The sequence below is a fragment of the Natrix helvetica genome (genome assembly GCF_964273705.1).
Source record: "Natrix helvetica genome assembly, chromosome: 13".
In the NCBI taxonomy this organism is placed as follows: Eukaryota; Metazoa; Chordata; class Lepidosauria; order Squamata; family Natricidae; genus Natrix; species Natrix helvetica.
Window position 1 is genome coordinate 7,391,237 of NC_138557.1, and position 23,697 is coordinate 7,414,933.

The 23,697-nt window shown below is 45.9% G+C and overlaps 1 protein-coding gene across 1 annotated transcript in view; it reads left to right on the plus strand.

The window, feature by feature from the left end:
- Positions 1-15,908: 15,908 nt before the first annotated feature.
- Positions 15,909-23,697, plus strand: part of SHISA9 (shisa family member 9) — a gene marked incomplete at its 5' end in the record, with an annotated part of 171,839 nt that continues 164,050 nt past the window's right edge. The window contains one exon of the mRNA XM_081965502.1: positions 15,909-16,543. Within this exon, the coding sequence (XP_081821628.1) occupies positions 15,909-16,543 (635 nt within the window). The remainder of the gene's footprint in view (positions 16,544-23,697) is intronic.

Sequence of the window (23,697 nt, forward strand, 5' to 3'; positions counted from 1 at the left end):
CTTTTTTCCCCCCTTTCCAAAGGGAGTTGAACTGGTTTTTTTTAATTTGAGGAAGAAGACGTTTTGCTTCTCATCCATGAAGGTTTATGAGTTATTTATTATTAACTGAGTTACTTAGATTTTAGCTTTAGATTGTTCTTTTATCCTGCCTTTATGACTTTATAAGTCATTCACGTGCCTTCTTTTATACCAATTTCCCCTTAAGTTATAACCTGAAATAAAGTTTATGGATCCTTCTATAGATCTTCCCATTGTTGTGCTCGGATAGCTCTCTTTGAAGTTTTACATCCTTTTCCGTTTTTTATTTCTTCCATTGCTGTGTTGCTTCCTTGGCAATTTGTATATCCGTCCTAATAGATGACCTTGGTAGTTTATAAATATTTTAAATTCTGCCATCTTTCTCAAAATCTCTCCTTTCTCGAGGTCATTTTTTATTCTCCCAGCAATAAGTGAGTACATCAACCACCATAAATTTGTACATTCATCAAAACATTTGTTGCTGTTCCTTCAATCCGTTTCCTGAATCTTGATGTACCACATGTATCGGCATAAGCAATTAAAACTTTGTTACTATAGTTATTGCTAAAATGAAAGTCATTTGACAATAACCCTAATGTTAAAACTGTCTGTCTTTCTCTTGTTTTTTTTTTAAGTGCATATATATGTATACATTTTATCAAAGGCCTTTCAAATTCTTTTCTTCTTCGGTTGACTCATACAATAAGTACCTATGAAAACAATTGGCTAAGCGAGCTCCTTCTAGAATGGATATTTAGGATTTTATTCATTGTATTATCCATGATAGAAAGCCAGCACATTATTTTCAAATAAAGTTAAGAAAGCCAAGGCTACCTCTCTTTTTCCAATCCTGCAAGTTTTAAAATTTTATTCTCCTTTTTTCTTCCCCCTCCATATAAATCTCTTTAGTGTTCTTTGCAAATCCTGCAAGGTTTTATCCAGAACTAGAATTGAGGCCATTTGAAATAAAAAAAAGTTCATTTACTGTCATTTTTAGAGAGAGTCCTTGGCTTAGAACAATGAGCTAAGCAATGGAGTTGCAATGACGCTAGAAACAGTGACTTAATGACCGGTTCTTGCACTTTTGTTCCTCACAGCATCCTCACTGTCCTACATGATCAGAATTCACACACTTGGAAACTGGCATGTACATGTGACAGTTGCAACATTCCTGGAATCATGTTGTCATCATCATCATAATTTAACGATCCCATAATCCCTTGCCGGGTGGAATCTGGGCAACTGAATGGAGCTAGCAAAGTGTTTTAGTGGCCGGATGCCTTTCCTGTCGCCAAGGGGGAGTTTTGTTCATGTGATCCCTCTTTGCACACTTCCCAACCAGCTTCAGACAGATTTGCTTCATGACCGCATGCTTCACTTCACATTTGCAGTGATTTCCTTTAACAACCTTGCACCCCCCCCCCCCCGAAAGGTTATAAGATCAAGTCCGGCTTACTTAACAACCGCCGTGCTTAATAACAGTGGCAACGCTGATCCCAATTGTGGTTGTGTTATCACCCAGGCTTCCTTAGAAAGCAAGAAGCCAAGCCTTGGTCCCAACAAAATCTATTTTATTTACATGACTGTGAATTCCTTTCATTCACAGTCAGCCAGGCTTTAGCAAACAGTCTTTCAGAGGAATATTCATCCACACGCACCTTATCTCGCTCGGAGCGCTGCCAGATAACTAGTTTCCAAACACAGGGCAAAGCAAAACTTGACACAGAGTCTCTTATAGTCACAAAGAGAACTTTCTGGACCGAATGAACCAATTGTTTCCTGCAAAAGCCCCCTCCCCATTTTTTCCTCTTTTGTTTCCTATGGGAAGGGCCAATCACCTCCAAGGTGTGGCTTTACTCCCAAGTCGACCCTGCTTTCTTAGTTGTTCTTGTCTTCTGGCAGCTCTGTGCATGTGCACACTGGGAACAGGCTCCAGCTGTTCTTTTGCCCCACTGATGTACGACTCCGAAGGCAGCTGATAACTAACAGACGGCCCGGGCTCCCTCTCCGCCTCCGACGCAGAGCCCTCGTCTCAGACCCCAGGATGACCCATCTTCCTCCCCAACCTCCTCACCGTCCGACTCTCCTGCCAGCTCCACCGTCTGGCCGGCGGGCCACAACAGGTTGTAAGTTGAGGATTACTCCCTGCACATAATCTCTGTCCAACCGATTCCATCGCCTCGCAAAGATGACAGCCATCTGGTGCTTCTGGTGAAGTGATTAAAGCCAACCCTCCTTATCCTTACTTGAAGCTGGCATCTGTGACAGCACACTGGCACCCGTTCAATCGCCTTCCGCAGCGCTAGCGGAGACAAAACTTTCTTCAGATAATGGGACACCCTAGTGCCGTACGATGATCTAAGTGTGAATGAGTCACCGTAATGAGAGAGATGATCCAGTTTGCTCCTCCTTTTGCAGTGTGTACACACACCCAAACGCGCACGCATGCAAACGCACACCTGGAGTGCGGTGGAATCGTCCGGGGTGATTTCAAGATGCAGCCAACGTCTGTTTGTGCGCCGAAGACTGGATGGCTTTTGGTTTGCCAGGCCTGCTGCTCTCTTTGTTGTGGTGGTTGCTAGAGTGCAATGCTAGGCCGGCATTGATTGTTTCCACAGCTAATCCACGCTAATTGATTTTTATCTGAATCACAGAGCGTGGGCAGCCTCCGCTCGCTCAAGAAACCTCAGTGCACCCTTTGCCACACGGTAATCAGGAGCAGAAGTAAGGGATGATGTAACCAAACTGAACCATTATTATAATTTCACCAGTTTGCATACGAAGGGAAAAGGAAAGGTTCCCCTCGCACATCTATGCTAGTCGTTCCCGACTCTAGGGGGGCCGTGCTCCTCTCCGTTTCAAAGCCGAAGAGCCAGCGCTGTCCGAAGACATCTCCGTGGTCATGTGGCCGGCATGACTAAACGCCAAAGGCGCACGGAACGCTGTTCCCTTCCCACCAAAGGTGGTTCCTATTTTCCTACTTGCATTTTTACGTGCTTTCGAACTGCTAGGTTGGCAGAAGCTGGGGCAAATAATGGGAGCTCACTCCATTAGGCGGCGCTAGGGATCCGAACCGCCGAACTGCTGATCTTTCTGATCGACAAGCTCAGCGTCTTAGCTACTGAGCCACCACGTCCCACCAGTTTGCATATAGAGAGCCACAGATCCTAAGTTTTGGGTATCTTGGCTTATCAGGAAGTAACCCTGCTTTTGGGGATATTTCTCCCTGTTCGATCACTGTCCAAATCTGGTTATTTTCTTTTGGAGAAAGGTTTAAGCCAGGAATGGATAAGCAAAATGCCCCAAAGAGTTTAGGGTGCAACTGGTTAGTATGGGAATCACTAAGGAGACACGGTGGCTCAGTGGCTAAGACACTGAGCTTGATGATCCGAAAGCTTGGCAGTTTGGCGGTTCAAATCCCTTATATCGTGTAACGGAGTGAGCTCCTGTTACTTGTCCCAGCTTCTGCCAATCTAACAGTTCGAAAACCTCCTCCCTCTCGGCAAACCCCGCTCCTTTCTAGCCCTGATGGTGTTACCTACACAGATAATGGGATGTCTGTAAGGAAACAGCCGAGCTCCGAGAGCAGCAAAATTTCTTTCCATTTTTTTTTTTTTTTGATGCTGAGAACACAAGACAGGTTTTCCTCCTGGGAAATATTCTCTGCTCACTTTGATTCAAGGGGCAGGACCTTTTTTAGAAGGGGAAAAAAAAAACCAAAAAGAGAAAGAGAAAAAGAGAAACTTAATTGTCACTGCAAGGCAATCAAAACTAACAAATTAACCGAGTCCCACTTCTCCAGATGGCTTTATAGCATTCAGGGGATATTTTCATTGTTGTCAAATTCTGGCAGGCAAATGGACGTTAACAGCCTGCAGACAGAAGCGGCGTGATCTGTTCGGCTGAAAGCAGAGAGAAGCTGATTTTCTTCCCTTTTTTTTTTGCCTCTGAGTATCTTGTGTACTATCTCACAACTCCAGGCTGCGTCTTTGTCTTTTTCTGGGTCTGCCGCCAGATTCCGAAACGGAATGGTCCCTGGGCCGTCTCTGCGGTGCCTGGTGTCTGCCTGGCATTCTCCTGGCAACCTTTGAGCCAACGCACAAGGGCACCAGCCATGCTGCGTTGACCATCAATCAGTCAGCCAACCAACCAACCCATCAATCCCCAGCGAAGCTCTGTGTGGCTTGCCCTTAAAAAGAGGAAAGAAAGAAGGAACAATTTGGGCTAAAATCACCCAGATTCAGAGTAAAAAAAAATGCTATCCAATGATAGAGACGGCGACACAGTTTAGTGCAGTGGTTAAAGCGCTGGCCTAGAGACCAGGAGGCCTGGGAGTTCTAGTCCCACTTTAGGCATGAAAGCCGTCAGGGTGATTTTGGATCAATGCCCAGGAGGTGGTGAGTTCTAGTCCTGCCTTAGACACAAAAGCCGGCTGAGCAACCAAGGCTGAGTGGCTGAGGGATGCGGTGGCTCAGGGGCTAAGACGCTGCGCTGGTCGATCAGAAAGGTCGGCAGTTCTGCGGTTCGAGTTCCTAGAGCCAGATTCACTTAACAACCAGGTTACTAACGTTATCAACTGCAGTGATTCACTTAACAAAGGTGGCAAGAAAAGTCATAAAGTGGGGCAAAACTCAATTAACAAATGTCTCACTTAACAACATAAATTTTGGGCTCAGTTGCGGCCGTAAGTCGAGGACTACCTGTATTTATGTTATTGTGCTTATAGTCCATCTTTATTATGTTGTAAGTAACTTAAAGTGGCAAACATAACACAATCCCCCTCCTCTTTTTCTTCACAGCAGTTACACTGCGAGGTGATTCACTTAACGACTGTTGCAAGAAAGGTCGTAAAATGGGGCAAACCTCACTTAACAAATGCCTCACTTAACAACAGAAACCTGGGACTCCGTTGTGGTCACAAATCAAGGACTACCTCTACTTTCCTCCTGTTTGGCTCCACAGGGAATGAAAAATGTTGAGGAGCATTTCAGCCCAGCCGTCTTGTCAGGCCTGGACGCCATCTTGTGCATTTGCCCTTCCGGCCTGCCACATTTAATGCTGTGGGGAAATGGAAGTGGGGATTATATGGAGTATGGGAGATATAGTCAAAATAACATTCCTTTCTCAGAGAGTCAAGGCCACCTTGCCCTGCAGCTGCGAGGGCGTGACTGGGAGGGATCTCCAGTTTTGGATGGTGCCTGATTGGACCATGTGGTGGACATGTGGGTGCTGGGTGGAGGCTTGGACTTTCGTTTGGGTGGGGAAAACCTGGAAGCTTTCAGATTCGGGTTTTCCCAGATGTGCCAATGTGACATCTCTAATAAAATGGAACTTTGAGGAACTCAAGCCTCAGTCTTCTTTCGTTGTGGGTCTTACTTGGAACCCTGACAATGTCTACGAAACTCTTCCCTCTTTTCCCATAGGATTATTTCCACGGCCTCCTTGCAGGAACACCGCCAAACCTTTCCCTCCTCTCGGAAGGTGGGAATCCCTTCCCCAAGAAAGCCGTTTAAAACTGTCCCTTATCCCCACCTTACGTAATTTATCCCGCCGGACAATTTCCTGGCTTCTCCCTCTGCCAATATTTCATCTCCAAACTGCATTTCTAAATTAAACAAGCACTTCCAATCCAATTTTCAGTTTAATTGGATTTCCCTCCGGTGAGGCAAACGTTTGATTTCTTTCGCTTCTTCAGGTCTTTGAAACAGGGGGCTCATGGCCGACGTCTCCGACGGACAGGCATTCAGGAAGAGGCTCACCTTAGAAGTCACTCAGGGTGACCCACCGGATCTCCCCGAGGCATCAGAAAGGAGACAGGATCTCGGCTTCCTGTCCGTTTTGTTCTAGATCACTGAACCGCTGAAGATTTCCCTGCCCATTTCTGGTCTCCAGAACATCACGGTGATGTCAAGGTCAAAGAGGAGAAAGGACAAAAGTTGACACTTTCATTTGGGATTGTAGGTAATTGGCTGAATTCCTGGGAAACAGCTCTGGTGCATTTCGCGATTGTTCAAGGTTAACAGCGACTCTGGAGGAAAAAAGCGACTTAGGATCGTTCTTCACATCTACAATACAATACAATAGCAGAGTTGGAAGGGACCTTGGAGGTCTTCTAGTCCAACCCCCTGCCTAGGCAGGAAACCCTACACCGTTTCAGACAAACGGTTATCCAACATCTTCTTAAAGACGTCTAGTGTTGGGGCATTCACAACTTCTGGAGACAAGCTGTTCCATTGATTAATTGTTCTCACTGTCAGGAAATTTCTCCTTAGTTCTAAGTTGCTTCTCTCCTTGATTAGTTTCCACCCATTGCTTCTTGTTCTGCCCTCAGGTGCCTTGGAGAATAGCTTGACTCCCTCTTCTTTGGGGCAACCCCTGAGATATTGGAAGACTGCTCTCATGCACTCCTGCAGGTCTTCCCTCTGCTTGGAAAGCCCGTGCTGGTAGTCCTCAGTGAGATGCTTCTATTGAGCCTCCTTCTTGGTCAGAATTTGAGCTGACCCAGCTGTTTTGCCAACTCTTTCTCATGGCGGCTGCTTAGCTCCAACTGCTTCCTGTTGTGGCCCTAAGGAGCCCAGGTAGAGAGGCGAGGAGTGGCCGGGAGTGGCGAATAGACACTTGCAAGGTGCCCCTCAATATGAGTGACATTGAATTGGTCACGCCCGCCCAGTCACATGACCACCTTGCCACGCCCACGCAGCCTGTCATTAGGCAGATCGTATTAGTGGTCCTCAGGATTTAAAATTATGAATTTAGTGGTCCCTGAGGTCTGAAATGTTGGTGACTCCTGCTCTAAGGAAGAAAGATGGACGCTCCAGAAGTCCGAATATTTTTACTTGGAAGTCATTTGGTTTTTTTCTTATTTTTCTTCTTCTTCTTCTTCTTCTTCTTCTTCTTCTTCTTCTTCTTCTTCTTCTTCTTCTTCTTCTTCTTCTTCTTCTTCTTCTTCTTCTTCTTCTTCTTCTTCTTCTTCTTCTTCTTCTTCTTCTTCTTCTTCTTCTTCTTCTTCTCTTGCTCCACAATTTCTCTTTCCTTGCATCTTTATTACCTTCCCCTCCCATGTTCCTCACGAGCTTTTCCATGGGAGCCTGAGAGATCAGTTGTAGAACTGTGAAGGGGAGGATGGCACGTTAATTCCTTCATTTGAATAATTAAACATTTAAAATATTCCTTCCATACTTTTGACGGTGAGCTGCGGATTCATTATTCATACTTAACTCTCACTGTGTAACAAAATACGGGAATTAGGAGCATCATTCTGAGCCCTTGGAGAGAGAAATGTTCCTTGCCACACATCCATTTTATTTGTCCTTGGATAATATTCTCGTTTTCCTTCTACCCATTTCTCCTCCTTCAGCAAATTACAGCATCAGAATATTTAACTTTCCTCCTGTGATGAATACCTTCATTTTGAAATACAGGGCTGAACCAAAGTATAATCTCATAATTGAGTAAAATTCAGGACTTGCATGAACATTTGAACTGCTGGACACTGAGTACACGGGCACAAGGTAAACTGCGGTCCCCAAGCCACAACAACTGAGTTTAAACAATGTATGCTTTGTTCTTGACATCCAACAATGGTGAAAAAGAGAGAGAGAGAGAGAGAGAGATTTCATGAGAAGCATTATATAAATTTAGAATTTTTTTTTAAAACATGCCGGAAATGCATCTCTTTTTTAAAAAGATGGCTGGTCTCTGAAAATTATATATTTTTTTCTCTAAATCTAAACCAAAAATCTAAAAATCTAAGTTTAATTCTAAATCTAAATTTAAGTCTAACTTTAGGGGTACTAGATATGGTCACTGGCTTTGAGTTATTTGCAAAAAGAATAAAGGCATGTTATTAAGTAAGTAAAGAAACAAATCTGAAACCATTTCCTAGGGTAGAGAGACGGTCCTAACTAGAAGGGAACGAATAAGGAGAAGGTCCCAGTCTCTACAGATTCTTGGGCCATTTCTCTGAACTCATTAGAATAGAATAGAATAGAATAGAATAGAATAGAATAGAGTCAATATTGATATAAAGAATAGAATAGAATAGAATAGAATAGAATAGAATAGATATTGGAATGAAGAATAGAATAGAATAGATATTGGAATGAAGAATAGAATAGAATAGATATTGGAATGAAGAATAGAATAGAATAGATATTGGAATGAAGAATAGAATAATAGATATTGCAATGAAGAATAGAATAGAATAGATATTGCAATGAAGAATAGAATAGAACAGATATTGAAATGAAGAATAGAATACAATAGAATAGAATAGATATTGGAATGAAGAATAGAATAGAATAGAATAGAAAGGAATAGATATTGGAATGAAGACTAGACTAGACTTGACTAGAATAGAATAGATATTGGAATGAAGAATAGAATAGAATAGATATTGGAATTAAGAATAGAATAGATATTGGAATGAAGAATAGAATAATAGATATTGGAATGAAGAATAGAATAGAATAGATATTGCAATGAAGAATAGAATAGAACAGATATTGAAATGAAGAATAGAATACAATAGAATAGAATAGATATTGGAATGAAGAATAGAATAGAATAGAATAAAAAGGAATAAATATTGGAATGAAGACTAGACTAGACTTGACTAGAATAGAATAGGTATTGGAATGAAGAATAGAATAGAATAGATATTGGAATGAATACTAGACTAGAATAGAATAAATATTGGAATGAAGAATAGAATAGAATAGAATAGATATTGGAATGAAGACTAGAATAGAATGGAATGGAATGGAGTGGAGTGGAGTGGAGTGGAATGGAATATAGAATAAAATAGAGAATAGAATAGAATAGAATAGAATAAAATAGAGAATAGAATAGAATAGAATAGAATAGAATAGAGTAACAGTAGAATAGAATAACAGTAGAATAGAATGGAATGGAATAACAATTGTTATTGTTTAACTAGGCAAGACTTTTGCGCTGGAAAACCAGAGCTGGTTTTGTTTCTTCAGTACCAAAATGGTGTATCCAAGAAAGTTTTACTTTTGGGATTTGAAAGCTCCTGAGAGGGATTCCTTACTTTGGGTTCACTAGTCGGATGGTTGACACAGAGGCCCTTCCAGGATCATACGATACGTAATTCTGTTCAACTTTGACCAGCAGAGCAAGGCAGGTGAAAACCAGGTGGTTTGGTAGAGGGATCAATAACGGTCAGACCACGAGAAGGTACTTTGCATGATTCCTCTCTCTTAAAACTGGGTAGATATTTAATCCAATTTAATTTAGTTTCAGGTGACAAAACATTTTCTCCCGGTCTTTTGTTCTGGAATCCAGAGACTGCTTTTGCTTCAAAAGGACAAAAACAACAAAACCAATTTATATCCGGCATTGAAAGACTAGAACATGCATGATTTCCCCAGTGCTGCCATTGTTTTCAGCTGGCTGACAAGATTCATTTAAGAGATACCAAAACAATGATGGATATTGCCTTGCAGGTGGAAGACGATCCTGGATTACTCAGGGTGTGTGTGTGTGAGGTGGGGGGGGGGGGAGAGAATTGAGTTTCAGAAAGTCGAATTGAAGGGCAGCCCAGATTTGACTTAGAACAGGGGTCCCCAAACTTTCGGACCTCAGGGACCACTAAATTCATAATTTTAAATCCTGCCGACCACTAATATGATCTCCTTGTCCTGACAAAAAAAGCATTTTATTAATTGACTGTGAATTCTGCTCATTCACATCCAGTGAAGTCTTTCAAGGGAGGATTTACAGTCACAGACCTTCTCTGGCTTGGAGAGCTGCCAGGCCGATCTCTGCAAAACTTGGCAAGGAGTCTCGGAGAGTCACGAACCAATTAAGCAAACTAATTTGTCTCCTGCAAACTCCACTCCCCTTTTGCTCCTCTTTTATTTCCTCTGGGAGGGGGCATTCATCGTCCACTTGTGGCCTTACTCCCAAGTCGACCCCTGTTCTTTAGCTGTTCCCTTTGTCTGGCAGCTCTGTGCATGCACACACTGGGAACAGGCTCCAGCTGTTCTTCTGCCTCACTGATGTCTGACTCTGAAGGCAGCTGATAGCTGGCATACGGCTCTGGCCCCCTCTCTGCCTCCGACACAGAGCCCTCATCCGAGCCTTCCCCAGACTCCAGGACTGCCCATGTTCCTCCCCAACCTCCTCACTGTCCGAATGTGGCCACAACAAAATCAGGACAAATCTGACCATTTGTTTGGGCTCATTCGCCCCCCCCCCTTTTGGGGAGGGTCGCTCCTAGCTGGCATTCAAACTACCAGGGCTATTTAGCAGGGAGGGGGGAGGGAGAGAGAGAGAGAGAGACAGAGAGAGACAGAGACAGAGAGAGACAGAGACAGAGAGACAGAGGGATATGTTTTTGTTCTACTGCTTCCTCCAACCCTCTCCATATTTCGGCCCCTGTTCTTTTCCTCCAAGAACGCAGTTTGCAACTCCAGTTATCACCCTGGAGACCAGCTAAACAATCTCTCAGAGTTAATTCAACTGATATTCTGCAGATTGACTGGATGCTAAGCAAGGGAAGAAGGGGGAAGGGCACAAAAAATCTGTTTTGTGTGTTTGTGTATATGTAATGAAGGCTAAATTCTTCAGGGTTTCTCCTGCTTTCCCATTTATTTGCAGGGCTCTAAGAAAAAAAAGCAAAAAATCCCACCACAAGATTGTACTCACCGTCGGTTTAATGCGGGGAAGTCTGCCTTTTTTTTAAAAAAAAAATCATATTAGAGTTCATTTTATTAACAAAAGGCCTCTGAGACTCTTCCGTGCTTGTTCAGGGGAGAACAGATATCCTGAAAGAATCAAGAAAGCTCAGAAGTCTTTTATTAAGTTGTAATTTTTTTTTGGGGGGGGGAAATTGCTATAGCAGTGTTTTTTTCAACCTTACCAACTTTAAGAGGTGTGGACAAGAGCTAAATAGCTTGGAATAGATCTGTACTAAAGGTTCCCCTCGCACATATATGCTACTTGTTCCTGACTCTAGGGGGCGGTGCTCATCTCTGTTTCAAAGCCGAAGAGCCAGTCTTGTCTGAAAACATCTCCGTGGTCATGTGGCTGGCATGACTAAATGCTGAAGGCGCACGGAACGCTGTTACCTTCCCACGAAAGGTGGTTCCTATTTTTCTACTTGCATTTTTTATGTGCTTTCGAACTGCTAGGTTGGCAGAAGCTCTGTTAATGCGGCGCTAGGGATTTGAACCGCTGAACTGCTGACCTTTCTGATTGACAAGCTCAGCATCTTAGTCACTGAGCTGCCGCATCCCTAAGATCTGTACTAGTCCCCCTTTATTTCATTTCATTTAAAACATAAATTTAACACAAAGTAGTTTGTCGTGAAAGCGACTGCCTGCGAAGGCTCCTGGATTGGGGCTGAAAGGCGAAAGGGATGCAGTATGCTCCATCCCATAATTGGGTAGACCGGGTAGCCCTGATAGAAAAAAAAACACTTAATCTCTCCCCTGGTACAGCTGACAAAATGAGGAGAACCTGTGGCTTAGAGGCTAATACATCTACCCTAATATGCAAGCAGCCCAAGTTGAAATCCCAGAAGGGTATGGCTAGCAGATGAGAGCTAAGTAGCTCGAAATAGATCTTTACTAGTCTCCCTTTTATTTCTTTGTCGGTAAACATCAACTCATCAGAATGAGGCGATTTGATTCTTTATAACGAATGCCCAGGTAGGAATTATTATTTCTGGATTTGATCCTGAAACAGCCATTCATTTCCCCAGGAATGCCCGGAAACCTGGAATGTGAACTCAGTATTGAAATATAGATGTTTTGGAATAGTGATTGCAGTTGGAACGCAGAACGTCTCTGGAGAACGAATATTCCATCTGTAGCCCATTACACTTCACTCAGCTTTCAGTTCAGCTAATAATTATAGTGCCTTAATTGATTGTCCCATTCTTCTTGCTACAACAGAACTCTGCTGCCTGGACTGAAATATAGAAGTAATTTATCCCAGTGCCTTTTAAGTTGGCTGTAAGAACAGGATAACGCCAAGTAGTTCATGCTGGATGCTTTTACTTTGAACCTCGTAAAATTTCAGAGGGGGGTGGGGAGAACTGCTTGGTAGCGATTCTGCTTCCTTGTTGGATGGAACTGCCAAGCCAACCTCAATAAGAAGAAATTGCTAAGGATCCCGAGCGGTGATCTTATCAGTCTGTTGCAACAATCTCAACAACAAGTCGTTTTGTGCTTTAGCCTTTTGTGATCCATTTTGACAGATCTCAAGGCTCGATTGTCCCCAAACCACAGCAGGGAAAATGTAAACCCTCTCCTACTCATTCTCAGTCCTGCAATTTTTTTTTGCATTTTTGTTGCTGGTGGTGGTGGAAGTCGTTCCTAACTCTATGGGGGCGGTGCTCATCTCCCTTTCAAAGCCGAAGAGCCAGCGCTGCCCTAAGACGTCTCTGTGGTCATGTGGCCGGCATGACTCAACGCCAAAGGAGCACGGAACGCTGTTCCCTTCCCACCAAAGGTGGTTCCTATTTTTCTACTTGCATTTTTTTCGTGCTTTCGAACTGCTAGGTTGGCAGAAGCTGGGGACAAGTAACGGGAGCTTACTCTGTTACGGAGTGCTAGGGATTTGAACCGCCGACCTTTCTGATCAACAAGCTCAGTGTCTTAGCCCCTGAGCCACCATGTCCCTTTAAGGAGGAGTACCATTTTGCAAAAGGAAAGTTCTAAAGGCTGACCAAAAAGATTAAAATTTAAGAGAGAAGAAGGAAGGAGGAAGGAAGGAAGGAAGGAAGGAAGGAAGGAAGGAAGGAAGGAAGGAAGCTAACCACACCTGTTGAGTTTGGCTATTAGAGATGGTTTGGTTGGGATGCTAAAAAAAAATCACTAATAGTCACTATTGCCAGGAAGTTCTTTCTGGGTAATTACACAGTTTGTCAATCAAATAATAACTACTTTTTTATTCTTTTCTTGTGCTAATTCAGCATGGCAACCTAAAGTTAACTTAGCAAGTTAAATCCTGATTTTCAGAACTAACCCCAATGCCTGGATTCACATACAGTAGCTTACTATCTGAATCAACTTTGCTTAGACAACCTCTAAGGTAGACTTCAATCCCCCTCCCAAATGTTCAGAATTTTGGGTGTTGTAGTCCTTACACTAGAATAGAATAGAATAACAGTTGGAAGGGACCTTGGAGGTCTTCTAGTCCAATCCCCTGCTTAGGCAGGAAACCCTACACCACTTCAGACAAATGGTTATCCAATTTCTTCTTAAAAACTTCCAGTGTTGGAGCATTCACAACTTCTGGAGGCAAGTTGTTCCACTGGTTAATTGTTCTCACTGTCAGGAAATTTCTCCTTGGTTCTAAGTTGCTTCTCTCCTTGATTAGTTTCCACCCATTGCTTCTTGTTTTATCTTCAGGTGCTTTGGAGAATAGTTTGGCTCCCTCTTCTTTGTGGCAACCCCTGAGATATTGGAACACTGCTGCTATCATGTCTCCCCTAGTCCTTCTTTTCATTAAACTAGACATACCCAGTTCCTGCAACTGTTCTTCATATTCTCATTCTTCCTCCACCGCCCCGAGTCCCTTTTGGGAGAGGGGGCGGTCTAGAAATATGAAATAAAGTAAAGTAAAGTAATATGTTTTAGTCCCCAGTCCCCTAATCCTCTTTGTTGCTCTTCTCTGCACTCTTTCTAGAATCTCCACATCTTTTCTACATCGCGGCGACCAAAACTGAATGCAGTATTCCAAGTGTGGCCTTACCAAGGCCTTATAAAATGGTATTAACCCTTCACGTGATCTTGATTCTATCCCTCTGTTGATGCAGCCTAGAACTGTGTTGGCTTTTCTGGCAGCTGCTGCCCACGGTTGGCTCCTATTTAAATGGTTGTCCACTAGGACTCCAAGATGTCCACTAGAAAGTTCACAGTTTGGAAAAGTAAACCAACCACTACAATGACGGTGGGGAAGCTGCTGGCTGAGGAATTCTGGGAGTTGACGTCCACACATCTCAAAGTTGCCAAGATTGAGAAATACTGAGGTAGAGGAAGACATGTTGGAATGATGTCGTAAATGAATGCATAAACGCCCACTCGTTCCCTTTCCATTCTAGCTGTACTAGGACTACATACAAACCAGTTGCAAAACATGCTAGATCAGGCTAAAACGGGTTGGTTAGTTTGTGACTTGCATCTCCTGGATACCTGACCATTGTCTCAGCATGTTTTGTGAACCAGGCCAATCATGAAGTCATTCGATTGTAAATACAAGAAAGAATATTTGTAGCTCAGGGTTGAACTCATACTGATGAGGTTACCTAGTTTGGTAACGAAACGTCTGCCAGAAAACAAGAAAGGTGTTTTTTTTTTAAAAAAAAAATACAACAACCCTGGCTTTAAAGTGCTGTGGGAACCTTGATGTCTTCTCTCCTCTTTTAGCCACACAATTAACACTATGAGATTTGATTGACAGCAATGCTATATTCACCAAGGACATGCTCAGTCTGGATCCAGAAGGAACCCACTTCTGGTTGAAGCAAATAGGAAATGTTTATTTGCATGTCAGGCCAGGAAAAACCCAATCCAGAGGTTAACTCTGATCAAACTTTCTTTTTAAAAAACAACTGGTTGAGCATGTTGTCTGAATCTTGCCTTTGACTGGTTGGGGGTAGGGGTGGGGTGTCACAGCCAAGGCCTTCCCATCCCCCCTGGTCCTAAGGACCATTATCCCATTCCTGCTTCTCCTTCCATTTTTGGTCATCCAACATGACAAATCCAACACCAGCCCTCACTTCACCCCCACCCCTCCCCGTTGTCACCGCTGCTCCTTCTGAAGGACCTTGGTGGACGGTTTAAAGGTGCAAGAAAGTCACTCGGAAGGAGACTAGAGGCGGCTCCCCCGCCCCACTCCCCCCTGCTCCCCCCTCTGTCAGATTGCCTCTGGCTCTTACTCCCTTCTCTGCTGGTTTCCTTTTCCATCAGCAGGACCTGTGCGCGCACGTGTGTGTGTCTCTCTCTCTGCGTGCGCTTTAGTTGGGGGGGTGGGGGAGCAGAAGAAGAGACCCACGCTCTGCTCCCGACTCCCATGCGGGTCTTTTTTAGGGAAGCTGCAGCAGCCCAAGTCTCCGCCCCTCCTCTTTGCAGGGAGGGAGGGGTGGACGCGTCTCCTAGCGAGAGAGTTTTCCCCGCTGGAGAACTTGGCCAGCGCTCTGGCGGAGAGGGGTGTGGGGCGGTGATGGTGGCGCCGGCGGAGGAGGACGAGGAGTGAGGACCCTAAAGGGAGAAGGAAGAGAGAAGGGGCTTGACTCTTTCCCCCAATCTCCTCTCCTCGCCCCCCGCCCCATCAGCTTTCCCTCTGCAAAAAAAAAACAAAAAAAAAACCCTCCAACCCATTCCTTTCTGTCTCCAACCTCCCACCCTTCTCTCTCTCTCCCTTCTGTCTCGCGTGGGTCTTTTGATCCCCCACCCCACCCGCGGTCTGTTTTCCTACGGCGTGAGTCCCCCACCCCACCCCAGTTGCCCCCCTCCCCCCTTTGACTCTTTTCGCCGCTCCTGCTCCTCCCTTCCCCCCCTCCTTCTTTTGGCCACTCATTCACTCTCTGGGTGCCTCTCCACACTCTACAAGTGCCGCCGCTCACACTTCCCCCCTCCCAGCTTTGGAAGCTGTGAGAAGGTGGGAAGAGGCGAGGCGAGGGGGGGGGGTCTGGCGGGAGGGGGGAGGAGGAGGAGGAGGAGGGGGTACCCCGCCCCCCCAGCCCCGCATGCTCGGCAGAGGCGGCCCTGCCAAGCTGCGCGGGAGCTGTCCGCCGTGCTGAACCCCCCCCCCGGCGCTGTCCGCGGTGCTGAAAGGCAGCCTTCGCGACTAACTGCGGGGAAGGAGAGAGAGCGGAAGAGCGCACCAACGGGGCCTGCCCAAGAGAGACCCCCTTTATGTACAATCCTTGGCGCAGCGCCGGAGCCTCGAATTGCGGCGGCAGCGGCGGCAGGGAAGGCAACCTCAGGTGTCCTGGCGGCGCGCTGCGAAGGATGAAGGGCTTCCTCCGCTTGGTTTTGGGCTACTTGGCAGCAGACCTCCTCCCTCCTCTCCTGTGTCGGGCGCAGGAGAAAGTCGGGCAACACCTGGGCAGTATCGTGATGCTCTTCGATTCCGGCGGGAACCACAGCCGGGCGGGCGAGCCGCCACCCGCCGACGCCTCGGAGCCGCCCCCCAGCCCGGAGGCATGCCGGGGCTACTTCGATGTGATGGGCCAGTGGGACGAGGCTTTCAACTGCAGCGTCCGCGGCTACCCCTTTTGCTGTGGCACGTGCGGCTTCCGCTTCTGCTGCCAGGATCAGAAGAGGCGGTTGGACCAGGACGTCTGCACCAACTACATCAAGCCCCCCTGGCTGAACGGGCGCAAGATGACCAACCGGCCCATGGACCCGTCCCATGACCCCACCCGCGACAAGACCAACCTCATCGTCTACATCATCTGTGGGGTGGTTGCTGTCATGGTTTTGGTGGGCATCTTCACCAAACTGGGGCTGGAGAAAGCACACCGGCCCCAGCGGGAACACATGTCCAGGTAAGCTGAGCTCCTTCCCTCCTCCTTCCTCTCTGGGAGCCTCCCCAGCTCACTCCACCTCCTCCCACCCCGATGCCATATGATGCCATATGCCACCCGCCGCAGGCCTGTTCTGCTGTTTTAGCCTTGGGGGGGGGGGAAATCCCAGCCACGATGGGGTGAGCATTTCTTGGAGTGTGTGTGCTGTGTGGTGGGGAAATTGGAGCATGTCCCCTCCTTCAATTTTGGAAAGCTTCCATAGAGCCTTGGAAAAGAGGGTTGGGGAGGGGGCTCTGCAGGGGCAGTCAACCCACCCCTCTTGTGCAACAGGGGCCCAAGAGCCCCTCACAAGAGTGAAGAGGACAGGAAAGGAGTCCCATGTGCAGATGTTGGAGAAGGAGCAAGAATGGAAACCATTCAGGATGTTGGTGCTAATGTAGCCAGAATCGCAGCAGGATTCCCCCCATTCCATCTGTGGGAACTCTGATGGAGGTGTGGGGGGGGGACAAATCCAGAGTGTATCTATCCACCAACACATACATACACTCACATGTGTCTGCATGCACACACCCCTTTATCATCTTGCTACTTTGGCTCAAAAATAAGTGGGGGGGGGGCTTTCCTGTTAATTCTCGCTGAAAGCAGAGATATACCCTAACATGGAACCCATTAGATCAGTGTTTCTCAACCTTGGCGACTTTAAGTCCTGTGGACTTCAACTCCCAGAATCCCCCAGCCAGCTGGCTGGGAGATTCTGGGAGTTGAAGTCCACAGGACTTATAAGTCACCAAGGTTGAGAAACACTGCATTAGATAAACTAGCCGTACCATTCCCGGCGGTCCAACTACAACTCACAGAATCCCACCCCTGGAGGTATAAACTTGCACACCAGCTTGGTCCCCACTGAAGAAGATAGCGATGCTTGATGGCACGATAACATCACACACACACACACACACACACACATATTCTGCTGTGGGATGAGAACAGACAACTGGGCGAAAAGCAGTGTGTGGATGCATTTGTGCTGCACAGATGTATTTCAGAGCTATACCCACTGAGCAATGGCTGGCTCAGCTCGAACCTATGCCCCCTTCTCTTCACCAAACAATGCTGCTGGGTTTTGAGCTGTTTGCAAGTCCAATCCCTTCAGGGGCCCGAGGACTGGGCTGTTTTTGGCCTTCTTCAAATTCCACCCATCGCCTCCCCACCAAATTTCCCTCCCCACCAAAATTTCCCAGCTAACCCACCGCCATGATGGCAACAGGAGGGACTCAAAAGTCGCGATTCATTTGTCAAGTTATGGGGGTCTGTCTGATTCATTATGCTAATCCCTGAATACATGAAAGCAAAACAGATGGGGAGAGACATTTTGTAGATCAAATAAAAACAATTAAAAGCAAAAAGGAGGAGGAGGACGAGAGAGAAGCAAAGCAAATTGTTTCGTTGGAGGGATAAGAAGCTTGGGGTGCTTTGGGGTGAATGTCCCCATTGACCATTGGGTTGGGTAATGGGGGTGAGAGCTGTAGCCTATAATCAGATGGCTTTTCCATCAGATGAAGATCAGCTTATGAAAGAAGTTCTCAAGAGGAACAATGGTACCACCAGAAATTATTTTCTTTAATGGGTGCAGCTAAAATGAGCGATGGCCAGTTGAGGTTCTTCATCTTCAGTCCATCCCCATTGTCTCTCTGTCAGCCTCCCTTCTTCTTCTTCTTCTTCTTCTTCTTCTTCTTCTTCTTCTTCTTCTTCTTCTTCTTCTTCTTCTTCTTCTTCTTCTTCTTCTTCTTCTTCTTCTTCTTCTTCTTCTTCTTCTTCTTCTTCTCCTTCTCCTCCTTCTCCTTCTCCTTCTCCTTCTCCTCCTCTATTCCCCTAAACACCTGGAGTACCTTTCCAGCCCAGGATCTTGCTGCTTGCTATGTGATTAACAGCTTCCCCCTGCATTCAGGCACCCAAAATAGTTCTCAGAATGCATCACCCATTCCTTTCACTAGCAATTATTTGCTATTTATACACTGGCTGATGGGCGATCATTTTTTTACTACCAAGAAGAAAGTCGAGTGCAGGCATTTGCTAGGGACCCCAAAGCTTCTGTGATCTTCTTTGATGTTCACTAATGGGGTGGGGGGAGAGTGAGTGAGTGAGAGAGAGAGGGGGACTCTTCCTCCTGTTGAAGGCGAGGAATCTAATCCTCTCAATCCAGGCCAAGAAAGTTCCAAGGATGCCTTTCCTGCCTTCTGCTTTTTTGAAAAGATTGGAAAAGATCCTTCCTCCCTCCCCCCCCCCCCCCCCCCGTTCAGATCTCTGGATTTCTGTAGTCTCTATATTGCATCAGTCCAAGGTATAATGGATGGCACCCGAGCTGCCGTCCCATGTTATTGGCTGAAAGGAGAAAGAATTGGAACCGATGTGTTTACACACTTCCTGCAGTAAATCTGAATTTCTGCGCAGTGAAAGAAGGCTCCAGTTTTGAGCGCTTGCTGCTCGGTGAAACCTTCTGCTTACTTCCCCCTTTTCAGAAGGGAGCCATGCTGTCTTTGCGATTGAACCTTTCCTAAAAAACCCAACTTCTCCAAGAGGAGAAAAACAGAACGAGCTTCCATTTTTCTTTCTCCTTCATCGTTGTAAGGCATGGTTTGCCTATATATCCACTACCATTTGTTTCCAAAAGCTTACTTTCCATTTGAGACGAATGGACTTGGTTTGGGTGCTTCTGCATACAAATCCTTATGGAGGACTAAAAGAATGGATGGAAGATACAGTGGCCCAAACAGGACACCTTAAACCAGAGAGAAGCCGTGGGAAGCTTCGTAGGGTCTCTGTTTCATGATTACTACACTATCTTCTTGGGATCAACCAGGTAGAGTCCATTATAAGCACTGTCTGTAGAGTTTCTCAGTCCTCCAGGTCATGGTTGTCCCAATGTTTTTTCCCCCAAGAGGCAACTGGATTTTTTCTTGTTTTTCTTTAAAGACGTTTTGCTTCTCATCCAAGAAGCTTCTTCAGCTCTGACTGGATAGTTGGGAATGGAAGGATTTATATTCCTTGCAGACAGAGCTGGTCATTTGCATCCTTTTAAAGGGTCATTGAAGCACTTGGAGCTTTACCTGTGTCCTCAGCGCCACCTGAGTTAGCCCTCCTGGTTCCTGCAGTCTGCAATTTTTCCTCTGGGAATCCATTCCTACTCCCACACCATTCCACGGGTGTGCATCCCAAATAGTATAGCTAAAAGTCTGTAGAGATTCTCTGTCATCCAGGTCATGGTTGTCCCAAAGGTGCTTTTTTTTTCCCCATAAGGCTTTCTTGTTTTTCTTGGAAGATGTTTTGCTTCTCATCCAAGAAGCTTCTTCAGCTCTGACTGGGTGGTGGGGAACGGAAGGATTTTTATAAGCAACAGTGAACTGGTTCTCAACAAAATATCTTGAAGACTATACAGAATTACTTCTGTTGCTCCAAAATGTATTTCACTCCTATTTTTTTTTTCTGTATCCCAATCTCTCCATATTCCAAGCTCACATCCTTCAGGTGTGCATAGAGAGGAGATCGGTTGGATTTTGCTGTTCTCTATTGGAATCCGAGATTCCCGCTGATCTAAGTTGCCAGAGATCAGACAGCAGATCTTGACTGGCCTTTGACCCACTCTTTCCTGAAAACGCCTTCTTACCAGGTGACTGGCCATGCGTAATGGAGACGGTCTCACCTCTGATTTCTGGAATAGTTCCTAAGGGTACAAAAATGGATTTTGTGAATGGGGGCATCTCTTCACCCCTGAACGGCAGAGTTGTGAGCAAGTCTAGATCCCCCATTCCATCTCAACACTATCCCGTTAAAGAGTCCACAGGTCAAAGTCTTGAGAAGATGATATTGACCAAAATAGTATAAGATCTCATGCCGTTTGCAGGGGTTTGGATTAGAAGACCTCCAAGGTCCCTTCCAACCATATTATTCTATGCTCTAAAATGGACAAACCAGAACAGAACAGGACAGGACAGGACAACAGAGTTGGAAGGGACCTTGGAGATCCCTGCCAAATCTATTATTCTGGTCTGTTGTTGCAGAAGCAGATGTTGGGGTCCTTGCTAGGTGACCAAAGTAGAACTTATTGAAACCACCGTCCTACAGTTCCTTGGCCTCTCTAACAGCCAGGCATCCTTCCATGACAGTTTCACATTCTCACAGTGTCCAAAACTATTACAAGACTGCATCATTCACATAAACGATTTTATCTGATTACTGAATGAATCCTTTTTCTGGGTTGCCACGACAGATGTGCAAAAGGCATCCTAACGTCACCCAATGAAAAAGGGGTTCCCGCATTAAGCCTCTTTCTCTCAATAAATGCGTACCTTGTGTGTGACTGTATGTTTGCATGTGTGGACAGGTGTCTGCTTCTCTCCACCATCTACAGTATCTAGCCTCATCAAGGTTAATGCATACCAAGCTCCTGCATGGAGAAAAAATATATATCTATCAAGGCGTTAATCTGACCTGGTTAAGCCGTTAAGTGAACACAGTTGAAAGATAATCATTTTAGGCTGAAAAAGGGCAATTTATACCCCTCTGTCTGCCTTTTTTTATTTATTTATTGAAGTTATTTAACAGCTTTTGCATTGATCCGAGCTTAAATGCCTTCGTAGTGTTAAACACTTTGTAGCAGAGGTGTTTGCATGGCATTTACCTGAAATAAATCATTTCCGTTTTCCAGTTTGCTTATTTTAATGCTAGTATAGGTTTGTTTTTTAAAAAAAAAATGGCTGCAAGAAATTAGGCGTTTGATTCCCCCTTTGAGGCCGGCCTCCATCCAAGTTAGCTTTCTAGACCCGAAGACCTAGAAAGCTAGAACGTTTGGTATTTTGGAAGGGTGTGGAAACCAGATCTTTAGGAGAACGTATGGAGATAGAAGAGGTCAATTATTCTGTGACGTTGTGCAGCAATAGTTGAGATCATTGGCATTTTGTTTCTTCTTGTTTTCTGCTATACATGGCTTATTTGTAACTGTAATGATCCCATTGGGGATTTGTGGTTTATTCTATTTGGTGTGGTGCAGTGGTGGGATTCAAATTTTTTAACTACCGTTTTTGTGGGTGTTGCTTGGTGGGCGTGGCTTGGTGGGCGTGGCTTGGTGGGTGTGGCAGGGGAAGGATACTGTAAAATCTCTACTCCCTCCCCACTCCAGGGGAAGGATACTGCAAAATCCCCATTCCCTCCCCACTCCAGGGTAAGGATACTGTAAAATCCCCATTCCCTCCCCACTCCAGGGGAAGGATACTGCAAAATCCCCATTCCCTCCCCACTCCAGGGGAAGGATACTGCAAAATCCCCATTCCCTGCCCACTCCAGGGGAAGGATACTGCAAAATCCCCATTCCCTGCCCACTCCTGGGGAAGGATACTGCAAAATCCCCATTCCCTCCCCACTCCAGGGGAAGGATACTGCAAAATCCCCATTCCCTCCCCACTCCAGGGTAAGGATACTGTAAAATCCCCATTCCCTGCCCACTCCTGGGGAAGGATACTGCAAAATCCCCATTCCCTCCCCACTCCAGGGGAAGGATACTGCACAATTTCCATTCCCTCCCCACTCCAGGGGAAGGATACTGCACAATTTCCATTCCCTCCCAACTCCAGGGGAAGGATACTGTAAAATCCCCATTCCCTGCCCACTCCAGGGGAAGGATACTGCAAAATCCACATTCCATCCCCACTCCAGGGGAAGGATACTGCATAATCCCCATTCCCTCCCCATTCCAGGGGAAGGATACTGCACAATTTCCATTCCCTCCCAACTCCAGGGGAAGGATACTGCAAAATCCCCATTCCCTGCCCACTCCTGGGGAAGGATACTGCAAAATCCCCATTCCCTCCCCACTCCAGGGGAAGGATACTGTAAAATCTCTACTCCCTCCCCACTCCAGGGGAAGGTTACTGTAAAATCCCCATTCCCTCCCCACTCCAGGGGAAGGATACTGCAAAATCTCCATTCCCTCCCCACTCCAGGGGAAGGATACTGCATAATCCCCATTCCCTCCCCACTCCAGGGGAAGGATACTGCATAATCCCCATTCCCTCCCCATTCCAGGGGAAGGATACTGCACAATTTCCATTCCCTCCCAACTCCAGGGGAAGGATACTGCAAAATCCCCATTCCCTGCCCACTCCTGGGGAAGGATACTGCAAAATCCCCATTCCCTCCCCACTCCAGGGGAAGGATACTGTAAAATCTCTACTCCCTCCCCACTCCAGGGGAAGGTTACTGTAAAATCCCCATTCCCTCCCCACTCCAGGGGAAGGATACTGCAAAATCTCCATTCCCTCCCCACTCCAGGGGAAGGATACTGCATAATCTCCATTCCCTCCCCACTCCAGGGGAAGGATACTGCATAATCTCCATTCCCTTCCCACTCCAGGGGAAGAATACTGCATAATCTCCATTTCCTCCCCACTCCAGGGGAAGAATACTGCATAATCTCCATTCCCATCCCACCTCACTAACCTGCTTTCCAGCTCTGTTCTCCTGTGCAGGGCAACAAAAGAAGACCCAGCCAATCAGCTGGGACTTGGGAGGTAGCGGATAGATTGGGGAGTCAGCCAGAGGTGGCATTTGCCAGTTCTCCGAACTACTCAAAATCCCCGCTACTGGTTCGCCTGAACCAGTTATAATTGGCTGAATACCACCTCTGGTGTGGTGGCTGGGCATCTGGCTAGAACCTTGGAGTTGGTGAATTCTAGTTGACGAAACCAGTTGGGTAACACTTGGGCCAGTCACTCTCAATGAACTACATCAAGGAAAGAAGAAGAAAAACCCAACAACCCTTGGCCAAGAAAATTGTAGAGCGTACTCTAGGCAGTTGCCAGCAGTCAACACACTCAAAGGCACAAAATGGCAATATCCACGAAAACCAAATGATGCCCAGGGTTGACAAATTAGAGGGACACAGAAGCCCATGCCATCAATCAATGAGAAGGCCATGGGGGTCTTGTTTTGAGTGCCTGCTTTTTGACCTCCTTAGCAAGCAGTGTGCTTAGCTCTTTTGATGATTTCACACGATACATTCAACCAAACAATGATAATTTAGGATGATTAGGCAACAAAGAAGATTAGGGGACTGGAGGCTAAAACATATGAAGAATTGTTGCAGGAATTGGGTATGGCTAGTTCAAGCATGAAATGCTATA